A 16,432-nucleotide genomic window follows, 5' to 3' on the forward strand; every position below is an offset into this window, starting at 1 on the left:
GTTGTTTGTGTCTGATAAGGATTTGGTTCACTGGGCAGTGGGACATGAGCTCTGTGCCAAAGCAAACACATAAAAGTATTTCACTCATGTCTTTGATAGGGAGTTGGCTCTGGAAATGAGTTCATTTTGTACACTAATTAACAGATTTATAACGGAGTAGGATGAGTGTCATGTGCCTGCGTCCTTGCTAACTGTTCCATCCCTTTGAAGTTTGGCCTTATTTGGATACGATGCACATGAAAAAGATAATGCCAAAATTAATAAGAGATAAATATTGCAGTGTTACTAATTACAATATGTGAACGGTTGTTTTTTTCTTGCTATATTTAATTCTCCCAGTTTTGCTTTGAAGCAAAAAACAACCGTGAAGACAGACGATATTTTAATTCTGACATTTTCTTCTGCCTTTGTTGCCTGCCAAAAAGAAGACTGCATTGTATATTGTTAAGTGACGATCTGTTCCTGCTTTCTCTGCTGCTTATCTTCACTTAATAAACATCAAACAGAACTCCTTTTATTCTAATTAACAGAAGAGTGGTTAACATTCTCACTCAGGACTAGTGCCTAGTTTGCCTTTGGGCCACTCCAGCTGTATCGGTATTGGTTTCCATCACAGGAATGTAGATGACTAAGGATCAAGTAGTTCTATATGCAGTGGGAAGTGGTCTTTGATTGCTCTTTAACCGAAAAGGTTACAGTGTCCTTATTATTATGATAAGCTGTAGAAAGAGGGAGACTTAGCAAGGCCCGTCCTCTTTACCATCAAATTGTTTTAACTTTGCTGGTCCCTTTATGTGCCTGCATCTCTATGTGGATGTCTCTGTGTGCTACTTTTATACTAGGAAGAAGGGAAATGGAGCTTCAGCTGAGTAAACAGGTTGTTAATATGCTCAGTGGCTCCAGCAGCCTCCCAGGCAGCCACACACACACACATTGGCACATAGACATAAAGCATGCCAGGATGGCGCTGGCTTCGGTCTCTCTGTGGGATAGAAAAGAAGATAGAGACAGAATGGTTTCAATTAGAGGACAAAGACAAATGTGATGCTCGTTTACCACTGTTTGGGCATTTTACTGTGTTTGCAATAGAAAAATAAATAATTAATCACCAAACAGCTACATCTACTCTGGGATACTAGTCAACAGCCCTTGATAGTGCAGTGTAACGAAATAGGTCAACTCTTCTGTTGTCGTGTCATTATATAGTATGATACCGAAACCCTTGCAATCTCCAAGTGAAACCTTTTAAATTACAGTCTGGCATATGTCAGAGGAAATAGCCTGAAACTGTAAATTTAAAGGTCAGAGGACAACAGCTGCAGTATAATGATAAAGAATCCAGATATTCCTTTATCTTTTAACATTTACACTGAGTCTTGATCTTATTCTAAGTAAGATGACAATTAGGTAAATTTATACACTTGCTATCTTTGGACTATTTTTTATTTTTTGCCAGAAAGTCCAGCTCAGATAGAACTGATATTCCTGATGAACACACAGTTGCACCAATCCTTCTCCGCTGAATCCCAGAGAACCATGATCTGTAAGATGATAGAGTTAAATACATTACATGTGTTTACCACACATTAAATTACTTATAGGATGGTCACTTTATCCAAACAAAAAGACCAAAACAATAAGCTGTAGCTAAAATGAGATCAGCCCATCTTTCTCTAGTAATGTTTTTCCTTTTGTTCTTTATCATCTGGGCTCCCAGATAGGACTGGATTTTGCTGTCAGGTCAGAAAAAAAGAAACACTTCCGATTCCTCTATTTTACACAGAAATTCAAACAGTGTGCTGAACTAATTAAACTAAATTTCAAGACCTCTCTTAGGACAAGACCTAAATTATGAGCAAACCATTAGGTGTGCTGAAAAACAGTGGGTAATGGGGACTTTAATTATTACCAGCATAGGCGAAGAAAATTCACTTAGATGTGCTCCAGGTGGGATTAAAACCACTGACCAGTACATGTAATATTACAATTATCCAACTTCCTCTTTTTAAATGTGTTTCAAATTGAACTTTTTTTTTCTTTTCGTCACACAAAGCACTTAAGATTCAGCTCAGATGGAAAAGCAGCATGTCTTCTCCAGGAAAAACCTCTTGCAGATGTCTTCAAGCAGCTGGATTTCTGCGCCTAAAATCCACACAGTAGTAGAGTCACCCATAATTTGTCAGAACTGACATAATTCTTATACATTTGTTTACGCTTAAGCAGTTCTTTCCAATTATAAAAATGTCTTGATGTGGATTAAATTAGTATCAGATTAATGTCCATCAGTTGGACGTTGTGGAGGAATTGTGCCAAAAGCACACAATAGCTTCTCCCACATCAGAGAGCCTGGAAATGAGTGCTGGCGAGCTTCATTTTTCAAAACAGAAAGGATTCTATTCTAGCACAGTCTATGGACCCCAGTGAAAAGACTTGGGCAGTGTGTATTATCTCCCGCTGCCTACTAGCAAAGTGTGTGGCCCATGTCTTTCCCTCCTTCGGTATAGCTCTCGCTCTTCATTTGCTTTGGAACCTTGTACCCTCTCCTGTGCCTTATCAGAGCCCCCTTTGGTCCTGCAATCCATCTGTATTCAGGGCACCTTTCCCTGTTGACCTCCACAGCACAGCCCCTGCAACATTCAGCAGAAAAGCCTTTCTTTCTGACTCAATTCCTTCGTGGTGTGTTCATGTGTGGGGGTTCGTGTATGATAGAGATGTGTGGGTCATTCTTTTTGAGAGAGCTGTTAAAGCTAGTGTGACAGGAGTGCCTGTGTTATGCTGACCACCCAATTTCAGTGATTTCTCACCTCTGCAACTCAGCAGAATGAAAAGATGACAAGCTATGGTTCCTGTCTCCATTACTTGCCTTGATATATAAGTGGATACATCTAGTATTTATGAGTGGGTCTGTAAGGGGGTGGGTGAATGAAATATTATTCCTTTGTTCAGGTGTATTTTCTTTAGGATTTCTTAACAGTAACTGTGTCGCCAACTAAGCAAGCTAAATAGATAACTGACTAATAGTTTGTAACAAGAATATGACATTGTTATACATTATTAAGAACATCTACTGGTAAGTGACCGTAAATATGCCATCATATATCAAAAAAGGCTTCCAGGCATTGGTTAGCAAGGTCCAGTTTTATGTTTTTTCCATTAAAGCCATAGTGCCTGCTTTAAATAAAGTTTGAACTGCTTGCTAAGGCAATGGGGAGAAGAACTATTCGAAAAAACATAATAATGGTAAAAGGGTAATTTTTTCCCCGCTAAACTGCCAACCTAATCATAAATTTTGGAATCTTGCTTAACCGTTGTGTGATTAAAGTTGGACACAGTGATGAATGTTAGTTGGACTGTTGTGAAGGCCCTTATCCTGCTAACACAAGAGGTGTGCCAGGGACCAAGGATTGGAGCTCTGGCTCAGGGCCTTAGTGAAGCAAGATGAGAAGCAATAGTGGTTAATTGATTCCCTCTTTTGGGTGACGAGGCTTGGACAGGTATACTCCGGTTGCTTTGATCAGCATGAGGTAAAGTAGCAGTCAGATGGTGTAAAACTGGATCAGACTGTCAGAGCGAAATGGAGCAGAGAGGAGACTGTGTGTTAGAGCAGTGAGGCCAGAGAGCAAGCTGGAATTAGTCCTTTACTCTATCTGGAGTCTGACTCATGTGCTTAGAGTTGGCACACAACCCTTCTCCCTCCTCACAGTTCCGTTCACATGCACTCGCAGAGGCGAGGCAGATAAGATCCTCTCCTGTTGAATCATTTTGTAGACACACTCATCCAGTCATACATACAACCAAGATAAGATTCTCTTAATGTGAGTGAATTGGCACAAGACTGAGGGTCGAACATGGGTGACTGTGTTCGTGACAGACAGTTTAAAGGCAAATCCTCTAAGATGATCTGGAGGATTTTTCAGCCGTAATCCTTTTAAATTGTGTCCAGTAAAGTTGTCATCTCTGTGCTGCTTTCTACATTCAGCATTCAACACATCAAGTTGACAACTGAAAAATGCCGCTTTGTTTCGCCATTTTCTTACATTCCTATCACTCCTCATCTCCCTCCACGAGTGAATGACTCTACATATGGGAGGATATGTGTTTGATGATTGTATACGCCATTCTCTGTGTGTGTGTCTTCGTATTTCTTCCATCTCTGGTTTAAAAAAAATGGAGTCCAGCAGGGTGAACTTGGCTCTCCTATCCTTTCCACAGCACTTCTTCATGTGCAATTACATTCCTCCTCTAATAGAGAACAGAACTCTCCCCAAGTTCAGTCACAATAAAGAGCTACTGTTCCCTCGCTGTGCGTACGTACGTGTGTGAGTATGTATGTGGGTGTGTGTGTGGCAACAACTGCCTCTTATCCGTGAGTATTTCCACTCATCTTGTCATTAAGGTTGATATCATATGGGAAGTTGATTACAGATTGATTGTACTCATGTTCCTCTAATAAGTCACGGACGGGCCTAAGGTCCTGTTTTGAGAGTCTGACAGAGATGGGACCAAGAACAATAAGAATGTTGTCCAATATGTGCATACCTGGGTTGTGCACAAGGCAAGGGTTCAGTCAAGACTGTGGGAACCTCTCTAAGCACTTTAGCTGTTACAGTAGCGTCTTTATGGCTGATTACATTGTCTATAATATTCATCAGTGCTCTTAATATATAAAATGAAAAGTGTAAAATCTAGCCGAAGGCATATGTACTTTAGACTTTAAAAGATCACATAATTAGTAAAATTAAATAATTTGCTAAAGTCTAACGATGACTGCTGGGTAAGACCTCAGTCATACTAGTGCAAAAATAGGAGGGCAGCCTCAATGTGACCAGGGAAAACTGGTGGTTGATGAATGATTGCGTTTCAATTTTTGGCTTTCTGGGATTTTGAGTAGTTGAAGTGACCAGCTTGCAACCAACAATTTTGATTGGTCCATCACTGTCTGACTTCACTCCCTCTCAAACAAACTAGTGAAGGTTTCCAAATGATCACCATCAAATTCATAAATGCAGACACATTGCCAACATGTTGTAATCACTCTGAGTAAGTTGGAGTCAGTCTAGACCAATGAGCAAAACTCATCTGCGCTATCAACTAATGAAATGCACAAACCCAATTTGCTAAGGTTTGTGGTGGGTAATTTACTGTAAATTGCATTAAATTTAATACAGAAAAGCATATCTTATTTTGCACACGATATGTGAGAGGGGGAGATGTTATCAGAATGAGTGTGTAATTGGCACCACTAGAAAGCTCAAAACTGTGAGCCCAGTGCCAAAATTTTGGCTTTGCCCTGATGCTCTTTACTTAGTGCTCACTTTGAGTGTTTAGAGAGAAGCTCCACATATTCCTGCTTCACAATGAGATTGGGATATTGTTGAAACAGAGAAGAACTGAACTGTACTTATTGGAGCATCTGAAATGCATACAGTACATACAAATGCATGTCTTCCTTTTTGTGTTTCAGGCTTTTAGTCACATTTGTAAATTTCTAAATTGGTACACAATGAAAACACATCTGAAAGCCTTTTATGAGCAGTTCACATAGAGAAACATCCATGTTTCTGTGTTATTCCATTTAATGTGTTAGTGTGTTAGATTAATGTCTGAATGTAACAGTATGTTAGGGTTAGGGTTAGTTAAATGATATATTCCCAGACTCATGCTTTCCACTTCAGACACTGGCAATCAAAACCAACAAGACAAACAGTAAACCATGTCAGCATTATAGTCTCCATCTGCTTTGCACTCTTCGGGAAGCTCTACCACTTAACTGTAATATATAACATAAAATAATGTCAAAATACAACAGCACAAAATGCTGTCGGATTAAAGAATTATTATGACACTACAGTAGATTCCTGAAAAAAAGCCAAATTTGTTCTGACAAGATATTTTTTATTTATTTATTTTGCTTTACTGCAGAGCATCGTCTGCAGCGTATCACCTTTATTATTATTATTATTATTGGGGTTTTTTTTAACACAGCTATAATTTTCCACATAGATGACTAAGGATCATCTAGTAAATTAATGTTAATTCTGTAACATACAGCATCAGTGATGCAGTGAATAATCTCACATTAACATTGATGATTTCACTCAAGAGTGTGTGTCTTCCTCTCTATTAACCCATCACAGCAGCTGTAACATCAGTTAAAAAAACAACAAACCGTGTGTGTAACATTTCTTTTGAAAAGCCTTTGTAGCTGCAGGATATGTGACACCAGTGCTGGTACGCAACTCCAGGTAATTTTCTCAAAATGCAGAAAAATCAAAGCAGTTTGTGTATTTGGGGACATGGCACAGTAGCGGTAATTTCATTAACACATAGACAGCTTAGGATCTGCCAGTAAAAAATATTTTGTGTTCTTCTACGCGTGCATGCCAGCTGTTATACATAGATTCCAGGTTTATATAGTTTGTGATAAAGCAGCTCTGGATAAATCCTGTTCTCCACCTGATTCTCGGTTCTCAGGACTACAACTAGTTCCCTATAATTTTTAACAGAAGAGTTCTTATTTATCATTTATCAGCAAATTTGTGCTGCTCCTGTTAGAATGATGGTCAGTAATGAAATTAATTACCTGCATCTGTTTGTTTCTAAATTTATACATCTGCCCAATTTAGATCTGGCCCAGTCTGTCGCAACAGGGTAATGTTTGATGTGTGGATGCTGCCAGGTCTAGTAGTAGCACGCTGGTACAGCGCTACACGTTTGACGTAGATGCCAACATATTTGCAACAGTCTGCAACAGATTTGAGTTTCCTCACAGTTAATCATAGTATTATCAGAAACAGCTTGTATTTAAATGCCAGCTTGACCCTGTTCAGTCAAAAACTGATAGCAGACTTACTTTGTCTTATTGCCATTTTATCACATTCTTGATGCACCAATGTGAGTGTGAAGAAACTAACTCATACAGGTGTCGGGCCTGGACCCTTCATTCAAAGTGACCATTTAAAAAGCAAGAAGATTGTAAGTTGATTCACACTGTCACAATAATTTTAGTTGTGCATTGGTCTCTAAACACTATTTCTGTAGTGTAGCTGTAGCCTAACAAATAGAAACTGTAGCTCTGAGTGTGACAACACAGAGAAAAGGGACAGATTTACCATTAACTACTGAACGCTTTTGAATGTGCCAGATAATTATTAGTTATACACTAAGTAACCACTGCTGTGCCACAGACATATATGTATACAACTCCCGTACTTTAGAGATGTGCCTTTGGATCCTATAGTTAAATCTATAATGAATGTATTTTTTTAAACTCATATGAAAGAATCCTACAAATAGCTGAAAGCAACAAACACAATGCCAGTTGCTTTTAATGTTTTCAGTGTTAAAATGTGAGAAACAAGGTGAAAGCGCATGTCGTGGAAGAAGTTTGAGAGTCGGTTGAGAGTCGTTTTGCGTAGCTTGATTGAAAATGGTGGAAACTATGTATTCTTCACTTGCTCACCTCTCCTTTTGTTCAGGAGTCATGTTGTTTTGCATAAGCCCTAACTTGTCCCACCACTCTTTCACCTTTTCTTCCAAGTAAGGAAATCACGTTGATCCTTACCATCCGGAGGGCAGGTGCTGGAGGATGCCTTCTCTATTAGCTTGTTTGTTTTTCATCTGACAGCAAGCTTGCCACAGAATGTGCTGCCTCATTCCTCTGGATGCCACGCACTTGGTTTCAACAATAAATGCTTTATGCACATCCCCCACTCTTACCTGAACTGTACATCACTTCTCTCTAGAACAAAGCAGTCAGTCATGACTCAGTCAAATAATCATTATGGCTCCTTAAATACATGTGTGGAGGGGTGGAACAGGCATAGTTGAGGAATTTACTTCAATAAAGCTGCCATTGAATGCTTGCTGAGGAAATGTCATAACAGCAGGTAAAAAAAATTAGACATGGATAGACAGGATAGATTAGTTTTGCAGCTGCCAGTGGAAAACAGCCATCAGTGCACCTGATGGTTGAGCAGAGAGGTGTTTTCCACTCTCAGGGAAATGGACCATATCATACTCTTACCTTAGTTACAAAGTACTACTGTTAAACACAGTTTGTGCTTATATCCAAACTTCAATTGTGGTATCCAGAGTAAATGTTATCCTCCTTTTTATAAAAAACAAACACACTTAAAAGTATAATTTCATTTTTTATTGACGATCAAAAGCCAAACTCAAAACTTTACACCTTTAACTAGTATCATCTGTAAAGCCAAAGCCTTATATGGTGTATTTCTCTGTGTTGTAAAGTTCTATTGTTATCAAAAAACCATTAAAAACACATAAAACAGTCAAACTGTTGGACTGGGTAGTATTTTTCTTCATTACAGAGAACATGACCAGTGTAGTTTGTTCAGAAACAACTCTGCTTTGGCATTTTCAATCTCTGTAGGGTTTGCTCTGTTAGGCAGACATTGCGGTTCTTTATGTGTTTTTAATAGTTGTTGGAGTGCAAGTGTGGAGCTTTATAGCACATGGGCATGTGCTATAATAAAAGAGTAATATGATGTCAGGCTTTTTCTTTAAAGCTCCTGTGTGGATTTGAAAAAGTCTGCAAAGTCTGCAAAAGATTTTCAGACTTCGACAATGATCCCTCTTCAACAGTGGTGTTGACTTGGTTGGATGTTATGAAATTGTATTTTTTAACTCTTGAAATAATTATTTCACGATGTGCTGTGAGTTATATTATATGACAGCTAAAACTCTTTCAGGCCCTCATTCATTCTTTTTAAGAAATTACCAGATGTTGCTAATTTGCTCACTTGTAGTAGTTGCTGTCTCTCTCATTTATTATTATTCTTTTTTTTTTCACCCTAATGATGCCCTCCCTTACTGGCACAGACATTTATATGTGCCTCATACTCAAATTGACAGTGAAAAGCTATTAAATAACAATTCAACACATTGAATCAACTTCACATATTATGTCTGCTTCATTTGTCATGAAATAACAAGGGAACAGGCCTCACCTGACCACAAATCTGCTTGTCAGTTAATTGTCCAGTTAATGCAGATTTTTTTTTTGTAAAGCCTGTTTAATTAAAGCTGGAAGTCTGCACTTTAACCAGATACTGGATGTTTAATCCGTTTAATTTGAAGTCCACTGTGGCAGTATACAGAGGCAAAAACACAAAAATTGTGACTTTGTCCAACAAATTATTGAACTAACTGCACTGCATCAATTCTACCAATATTATTGTTTTTTACATTCTAATCTTTTAAAATATCTGTAATCACATTCTTGTCTAATGCAGATCTAACATTAATCTGTTGAACTGATGCCTGTTTTTGGCCTCTGTGAGTGACAGACTGTGGACAGGGAAGGACTGTCAGCCTGACAGACCACCATCACACAGCACTACCACCCCTCAACTAACATACTACTTACACACTGCCAGAACAGGCACCCTCTTCAATTACAGACTGCAAAAACAAACCATACCAGCATTGCCGGCTTGTCAACTGCCATATAATTCACAAAGGTCTGCAGACACACATCAACACAAATATTTGACTACCACAATGAAATTGGAAACAACCTTTCCCTGCTATACTTGATATATTGATTCAGTCAGTTAACATGTCTTACACTAAGAAAGTGTAGTGTTGATAAAAATCATATGGAGCTGAGACACAAACACACACGTATATATACACAGTTATTGAAAAACAGCTCATGAATATTGCACAGGTTTTGAGCGTTTCCAATTGAATGAATACGTCTCTGTGTATTGCCTGTCATTGTTGAATAATTGATCCTGCTCCTTGCGATCTCCATTTGTCAAAACGACCAGTTTTGCTTCCCTGTACCACTCCAAGAGGGGTAAACATTTAATATCTATTGTCATACAGTTCTAAAATAAGTTTTACTTGGTTAATGCTTTATCTTTTTTATAGCATTTGAATTAAATGATGATCAGGCTACTTGAATATTAGTGTTGTGTTTTTGTTAACAGGTATGAGATCAAGTATGACAAGGAGGACTATGTGCTGAGAGTGAAGAAGGCTTCCATTAATGACGAGGGCACATTCACCTGTGTCGCAGAAAACCGTGTGGGCAAGCTGGAGGCCTCCGCCACCCTCACAGTCAGAGGTATGAAACAGATATAAATTAAATCAATCAGTTAAAAACACACAGAGAAACTGTTGAGCGTATTGTTCTTATTCTTCTTATATACAAAGATCAAGTTTTGGATTGATAATTCACTCCTTACTGTCCCCATTACACAAGTGGAAATGCAGAATGCTGAGTACTATGGCCAAGAGAGATGTACGCAGTCCATGAATCTGTTTAATTATTTACATTTCCAAGTGCAGCGTCGACACACTCTGCCACCCTCCCCCTGTTGTGGTGGCCTGCAAGCCACACTGCCCTCCATGCTGTAACCACCCAGTCAGCAAAGCCATTTCACAGATTACTGGTGCACACCACACCTGGGGTTTGCAAGGTTAATAAAATCATTCTAACCATTTTTTTTTCTATTTTCACCACTCTTCTTCCCATTAAAGTCGAGTGTTTAACGTCTCTGTGGAGCGCTTTACAGCGACACAGAGGACCAGAAGGAGGTAAAACAAGGTCTTGGTTGACTACTTGTTTATGAATCCAGATTCGTGAGAGCACCACCTAAGTTTTTTTGTTTACTTCACCATGAGTACCCATACAGCAATGCAGAGGAAACTTTGGGAACAACTACCAACAACTACTTCTCTGTGACACTTTCAGAAGACTCATCCTTTGGATATAACCTACATGCCTGACTTTTTTTTTTTGGTTCTTTTTCCTCCTCTTTCCTTTTTTTGGGTTCTGTTCATCAGCATTTATGGCAAACACATCTTTGCCTCGCTACTACAAACATACACCACCCATAGAATTGTAGATTTCATTATTGCAGAGAAGGTCCAGCAGTGTATTTGTCCCTGATGAGCAATAATGACTGCCCACACTAAAATTTGAATGCAGTTTAAGACTTTTGACTACCAGTGGGTATTCACATCAGACGGCCTCTGTCATTCAGGGGTCTGAGAAACAGATGATGGGAGCTCATCAGCAAAACTGTCCAGTGGGCAGTGGACAAAACCTACTGGATCCTCTCTTTGTAACGCTTACACTGTGCTAGAAGTGTGTTTGCCCAACACAACATGTCATTCATTCTGATTTTGATTTCCCTTGTCTTATTTTATTATGTTCTGTTCCTTTTGTGTTGTTTTATATGTTTGTGCGTCTGTGTCTTAATTTGTTTCTTTTGTGTATCCACTCCACCATTGTCGTGTTTCCAGCTCGCCCTGTCGGTAAGTACCCATCCTTCTGATTTGATCCCATGCTGCATGCCTTCTCCATACACCCTGTTGCATTTGACTGCTTGACAATCAGTAACCATCGCTTTAACATTCCTGTACTTGACTAACACATTTGTTGCATAAGTTGTCCTTTCTTTCAGTTATTCTTTGTACATCAAATACTTGAGAGATATTTGCAGATTTTAGAGCTGTATCTCTTTTCGTTAACTGGCTCTTGTACGTACTTTAGAATTCAGAAACACTACTAAAACTTTTCTGTCTATACAGAGTCCAGATCAGATATAGATATAGACAGATCCTTTTGGTTTTTTCTCTCCACGCTGTGCTCTTTAGCATATCCAGTTTAAAAAGAATGAATGAATGAATGAATAAATGATGTTTTCTATTGGCAGTTCTCAGGTTTAATTTCAGGAGTGTTAGGTACATAGAAATTCCTTGATGCTTTAGGACTTTACTAGAAATGCTTTCCCGTGGATAAACAGCTGTCCTAAACTTTGCATTGTCACAAAGTTACTATTCATTTTGTATTTTTATCGCTTATACTTGAGCTCTACTGGCAGCTGATGAATATTGCGTATGCTGCTTTATTATTATAGATCAAGGCTTATGTTAGCATTGTTCCTCTAAACTGAAGGTTCTTTAGATTCTAGTCTCTATTCTTTACAGTGAAAGAGTGGGCTAGCAGTGTAATTGACTCAGACATTGTCATCTCATATGGTCCAGAATGTGTTTAACTTGCGAGTCTTGAGGCCATCTGTGGATTTTTGGATCACAGAGCTGAGATCTGTTTAGTTTTGATCAGCTTCTTTCCTTCTGAGCCCAAGAACACCGGTCTGGGAATGTCGTTTTATTTCCCTATAGATTGGTGTAGGTCAACAGAAAACCACATTTGGCACACTTCATATGTGAGATTGTTAGAGGGAGTAAGTGAAAATTGGCATCTTGAGAGAAAGACGTGCTTTTGAGAGCAGAAATGGGAAGAATGCAATAATGAGAAATATGCAGGAGGAGAAAGAAAGGGAAACGCATGGCAGAAGTGTGTGTCACGACAAGCTTGACTGGTAGAAAAAAACAGACACTGCCTCAATGGCAGGACTTGGGTTGGCAAAACAGCAGTGGCGGTTCTCTGATTGTCAAACTGTCAGTTTCCAAGAAGATGGAGGAAATTACACATTCACTCTGCCTGTGGGAAGAGGCAGTAATTGCTGTCAACTTTTGAATAAAATATGATTGAATGTGGGATTTTAAAGGAGGAAGAAATATTTGTGCTTGAGTGTGCTGAATGGATCGCTGTCTCTTTGTCCATTTGTTCTTTTCACCCTGACTGCTGTTTTATGCCGAGCTCTCTCCAAGCCAGGCAGATGTGACTTGTCATGAATTAAATATGGGCCCCTGATCGTGTGTTTCCTTAGGAGGGAACAGGAAGGAGCTTCTCATATGTCATTAAGGGTTTCTGAATAAAAAACAGGGCCAATGTCTGCTAGCCCTGAGCCAAGCTGTGAAACTGTCGCACACTAACTTCCCCTTGATTTGTCGAAAGTTTTGATCTGTTCTTCTCCATTGGACCCTGTCTACCTTTTGGTCATTCTCAATCACATTCCCCATGACTATTTTATTCAAATATAATTTAAAGATAGAAAGAGGGATGAAAAGTTGTGAAATATGTAGATGACTAATAGAAAAGCAGTAAAGACAAAGCCTAGCCTTTTTGTTTAAATTGCAGTTTTAACTGGAGCCAACAATCACACAACTGAGATTGGATGGATTGGATGTTTTTGGCACTTATTAGTGAATCTAACAGTTTAGCACACTTGCACATTAGGAAGCTTAACCATTAATAAAAAAGATATCTCAGAAAATGCCCCCAAGATATCTGTGGGTCATGACAAAACTGGTTTCCAAACAGATTGCTTCCTTTTATTTGGTATGTTAACATTGGCTGTAGATAAAAGAGGGGTTTTTTTGGTCTGCCTTTGGAAACAATGAGTCATACCTGAAAAACAGTTCAAAGCATAAGAATTCAGGCCCATTTAACATGACTTTAAATCATAAATAGTGGGAAAAAAGTAAGTAAGCATCCTTTTTTCTGCTTAAGTGTGTAAATAAGTCCATGAGAATGGCAAACAAAGAGTCATTAATGGGAATTGAGAAAGTGACAAAGGACCATGCTGGGTAGTACAGTGATAGGAGGCATTCTGTAAAGTGTGAAACCACATTTTAGTGAGTTGTTAATAATGCAGTGTGTGGTATGGAATGGAGCAGAGAAGGGAGGGAACTAAGACCTTGCCAGAGAAGGATTTAAGAGCTCTGTATCAGGCCCAGCATTGTGAGAGCCACAAGATATCCAAGCAGCAGAAGGCCAAACGGCAAAGCAGTAAATCTGTTGCCATCTGCACCATTCCCAACTGTGTGTATCTTTGACAAATACACACGTCCAAAAAGGGATTACATGATGAAACCAGCCAAATGGGAAGAGTTTGGCCTTACTGGAACCAGCTGGCTTATCAAAGAAAGGACTTAGAAGAAATCAAAAGAAACAGAAAGAGTGCAAGATGTTGCATTGCAACAATTCTTGTCAGAATTTTGCAGAAGTCTTGGTGTTTCTCATTGTGTTTCTGCAAAGAAAATGGTCCCTCTAATCCAGTCTCTGTGCTTATTTGATAGTATGGCAGTGACTCAGGGCCCTTAATGTGTTGACTTTCATTATCTCTGCAGGAGCTGTGTTTCCTCTGTAAGAGTTTTTGATTTTTATCTTGGCAAACATGGCTCTTGTCAACATGACCCTCAATGACATTCACCGAAGAAACAAGTAGAGGCCCTGGGTCAGGCAGTAATTTACTCAGATTATTAAAATGCTTTCTTGCACTTGTACCGATCATCATCTATCAAATGATAGATTATTATGTCTGGATACTAAAGTTTTTCATGCATAAGGACACATGCTATATCCCTTTTTTGTGCCATCTATGCACTTGGATTATGTCAGCTTTTGCTTGTTAAATATCTCATTAAAAAGCAATTGAAATATCTGTGAAACAAAGTTTGATGTGAAATTCTCCCTCCTTCACCTGGTGTCACGGAACGGTCAGAAAGCAAAAACAGCAGCACTGCACGCCAATAGAAGTTGTATCCAGTCCTCTGTCTTTGTTATTGACCTGCATCTGTCAAGTTGTCAGTCAGAAATGTCTCACTGTTCGTCTATCTGCTGATAAACGTGTGAATGTTAACTGAGAAAGCTTCACAGTACAGTTTCAGACTTTGATAGCTTTTCAAGTGTTAGCTTGTTGTGTGGTAAACACTGAAGTAGTCTTTTCTTTCTCTCACTCACTTTTGATACAGCTTTGATCAGAAGTTGTATCAAGCTGCTCACAATCTTGACTTTTATATGAGATGCATTCTGATGCAGAGTAAACCCTCCATATGGAAAGTCAGACACAATTAACCCTGTCTATTCCTGTTATAGTTTTTGATGTTTCCAGGGCATGGGTGTGTCTATGTGTTGTCTCAGATCTAAATGCCTTTGTGACTGAGACGCTTCCTTGTGTGAATGCCACTGTGACTGTCATTCATTCAGCTTCAGTCTCACCTGGATGAATGGCCAGCCTTGTTACCATGGCAGTGAGAGTCATGATAGTCACTGGTGTTCAGAGCAAAAGACAGATATGATGCTGCATGGAAGCTCTGTACAGCACTCTCATTTTGATTTGACCATGTGGTATATTGCTTGTTTTTGCTTGAAGTTCTTAAGCCTTAATGTTCGGCTTCACTATGCACCGCAGGTCCTCTAACACTGTTGTTCTGGCCCTTTGACTTCAGCTCCTCCCCAGTTTGTCATCCGTCCAAGGGACCAAATCGTGTCACAAGGCCGTACTGCTACCTTCCCATGTGAAACCAAAGGAAATCCACAACCTGCTGTCTTCTGGCAGAAGGAGGGGAGTCAGGTACAAACACAGACTAATCCAGTTTAATGTTGTTTTTTAATTACTTTTTCATTATTATTTTTTACATGTGAAAACATATCACTCTCTTTTTAGGCGGGATTTATTATCTACCGTACATCTGGCGTTATCAGGTTTCGATTCTACCAACTGTACACACAGTCATTGTGTTTTTTGGATTCCCCTGCTTTGCGCACACACACACAGACAGCACTTCTACACTATCTGCGATCGGTATCTTTACCACAGACACATAGATACACCTTTGTTCTCAGGATCCGCCAAATCAAAGTGTGCCTGGCAAAGTGCTAATTGGTTTTCTGTGACCCTGAACTGATAAGAACGATCCTAACCCTCACTCAAGCAGATAACCCATTCAAATACCTGGGTGTCCTCACAACGGTCAACAACAGTGCCAATTAGGAACCTGTTGGGGCTTGTAGATGAGCCACAGATATGATTCAGCTCTCGCTAAGGTTGAAACACGCTCACGCATAGCCTGCAGGCCAACAATTAGAACAGAGTTTTCTGAAAACAGCGAACAGAAGTGAGACACATGCTTACAACTTTGCACAGGTATGATACTCAAATAACAATATGTTACCTAAAGCATCGTGAGTCAGTGCTATTGAGTAATGTGAACTCATATTCTGTGTGTGTCTCACTTTGTCATTAAAGTTGAGGCTTTTCAAATGACTGTTCTTTCTTGACATTTCTGCACTTGTTGGCACTTGTCCTTGTGTTTATTAAAGCTTTCTATTCTTTATCCTTACTGATATGTAAAAGACGTGATGGTATTTGTTAAAGCTAATTAAGTATATTAGTTAAATAACTTTAATGCATTTCTTCCAGTTGAACATCTCATATGTTCTGGAGACCCATAGAGTCTAATAGAAAAGAAACTGTGCAGTTTGTTACATGTAAATGATTAGATGTAATTCAATCCAGCTGTTTTTGCTGGTTCCCTCTGGGGATCCTAATAAAACAGTACAGGAAGAGCTGGGACAAGGTGGGAACTACTCAGAAAGAAGTACTTTTTTCTGTGTCATTAGTCGTCTAATTCTGTGTATTTACTCTGAAATGTGTTACACTGATTATGTCTTCCTTTCTAAATTCAAGATTACATTATATTTAATACAGTCTAATTTACATGAGGTGGTCTCCTTTGAAAAAATACATTTAAAAAAAATCTC

At 39.0% G+C, this 16,432-nt stretch overlaps 1 protein-coding gene across 8 annotated transcripts in view; it reads left to right on the top strand.

Moving 5' to 3' along the window:
* Positions 1–16,432, top strand: part of robo2 (roundabout, axon guidance receptor, homolog 2 (Drosophila)) — a 265,284-nt gene that overhangs the window by 206,575 nt on the left and 42,277 nt on the right. For 6 of the 8 annotated variants that reach the window (XM_084950516.1, XM_084950519.1, XM_084950511.1 and 3 more), the window contains 3 exons: positions 9,960–10,096; positions 11,281–11,292; positions 15,118–15,242. In XM_084950516.1, the coding sequence (XP_084806642.1) occupies positions 9,960–10,096; positions 11,281–11,292; positions 15,118–15,242 (274 nt within the window). The remainder of the gene's footprint in view (positions 1–9,959; positions 10,097–11,280; positions 11,293–15,117; positions 15,243–16,432) is intronic. The other 2 variants (XM_084950518.1, XM_084950512.1) reach the window with 1 other exon arrangement.

Source organism: Perissodus microlepis, chromosome 14 (genome assembly GCF_051167445.1).
Source record: "Perissodus microlepis isolate ML-2025 ecotype Zambia chromosome 14, ASM5116744v1, whole genome shotgun sequence".
Classification (NCBI taxonomy): domain Eukaryota; kingdom Metazoa; phylum Chordata; class Actinopteri; order Cichliformes; family Cichlidae; genus Perissodus; species Perissodus microlepis.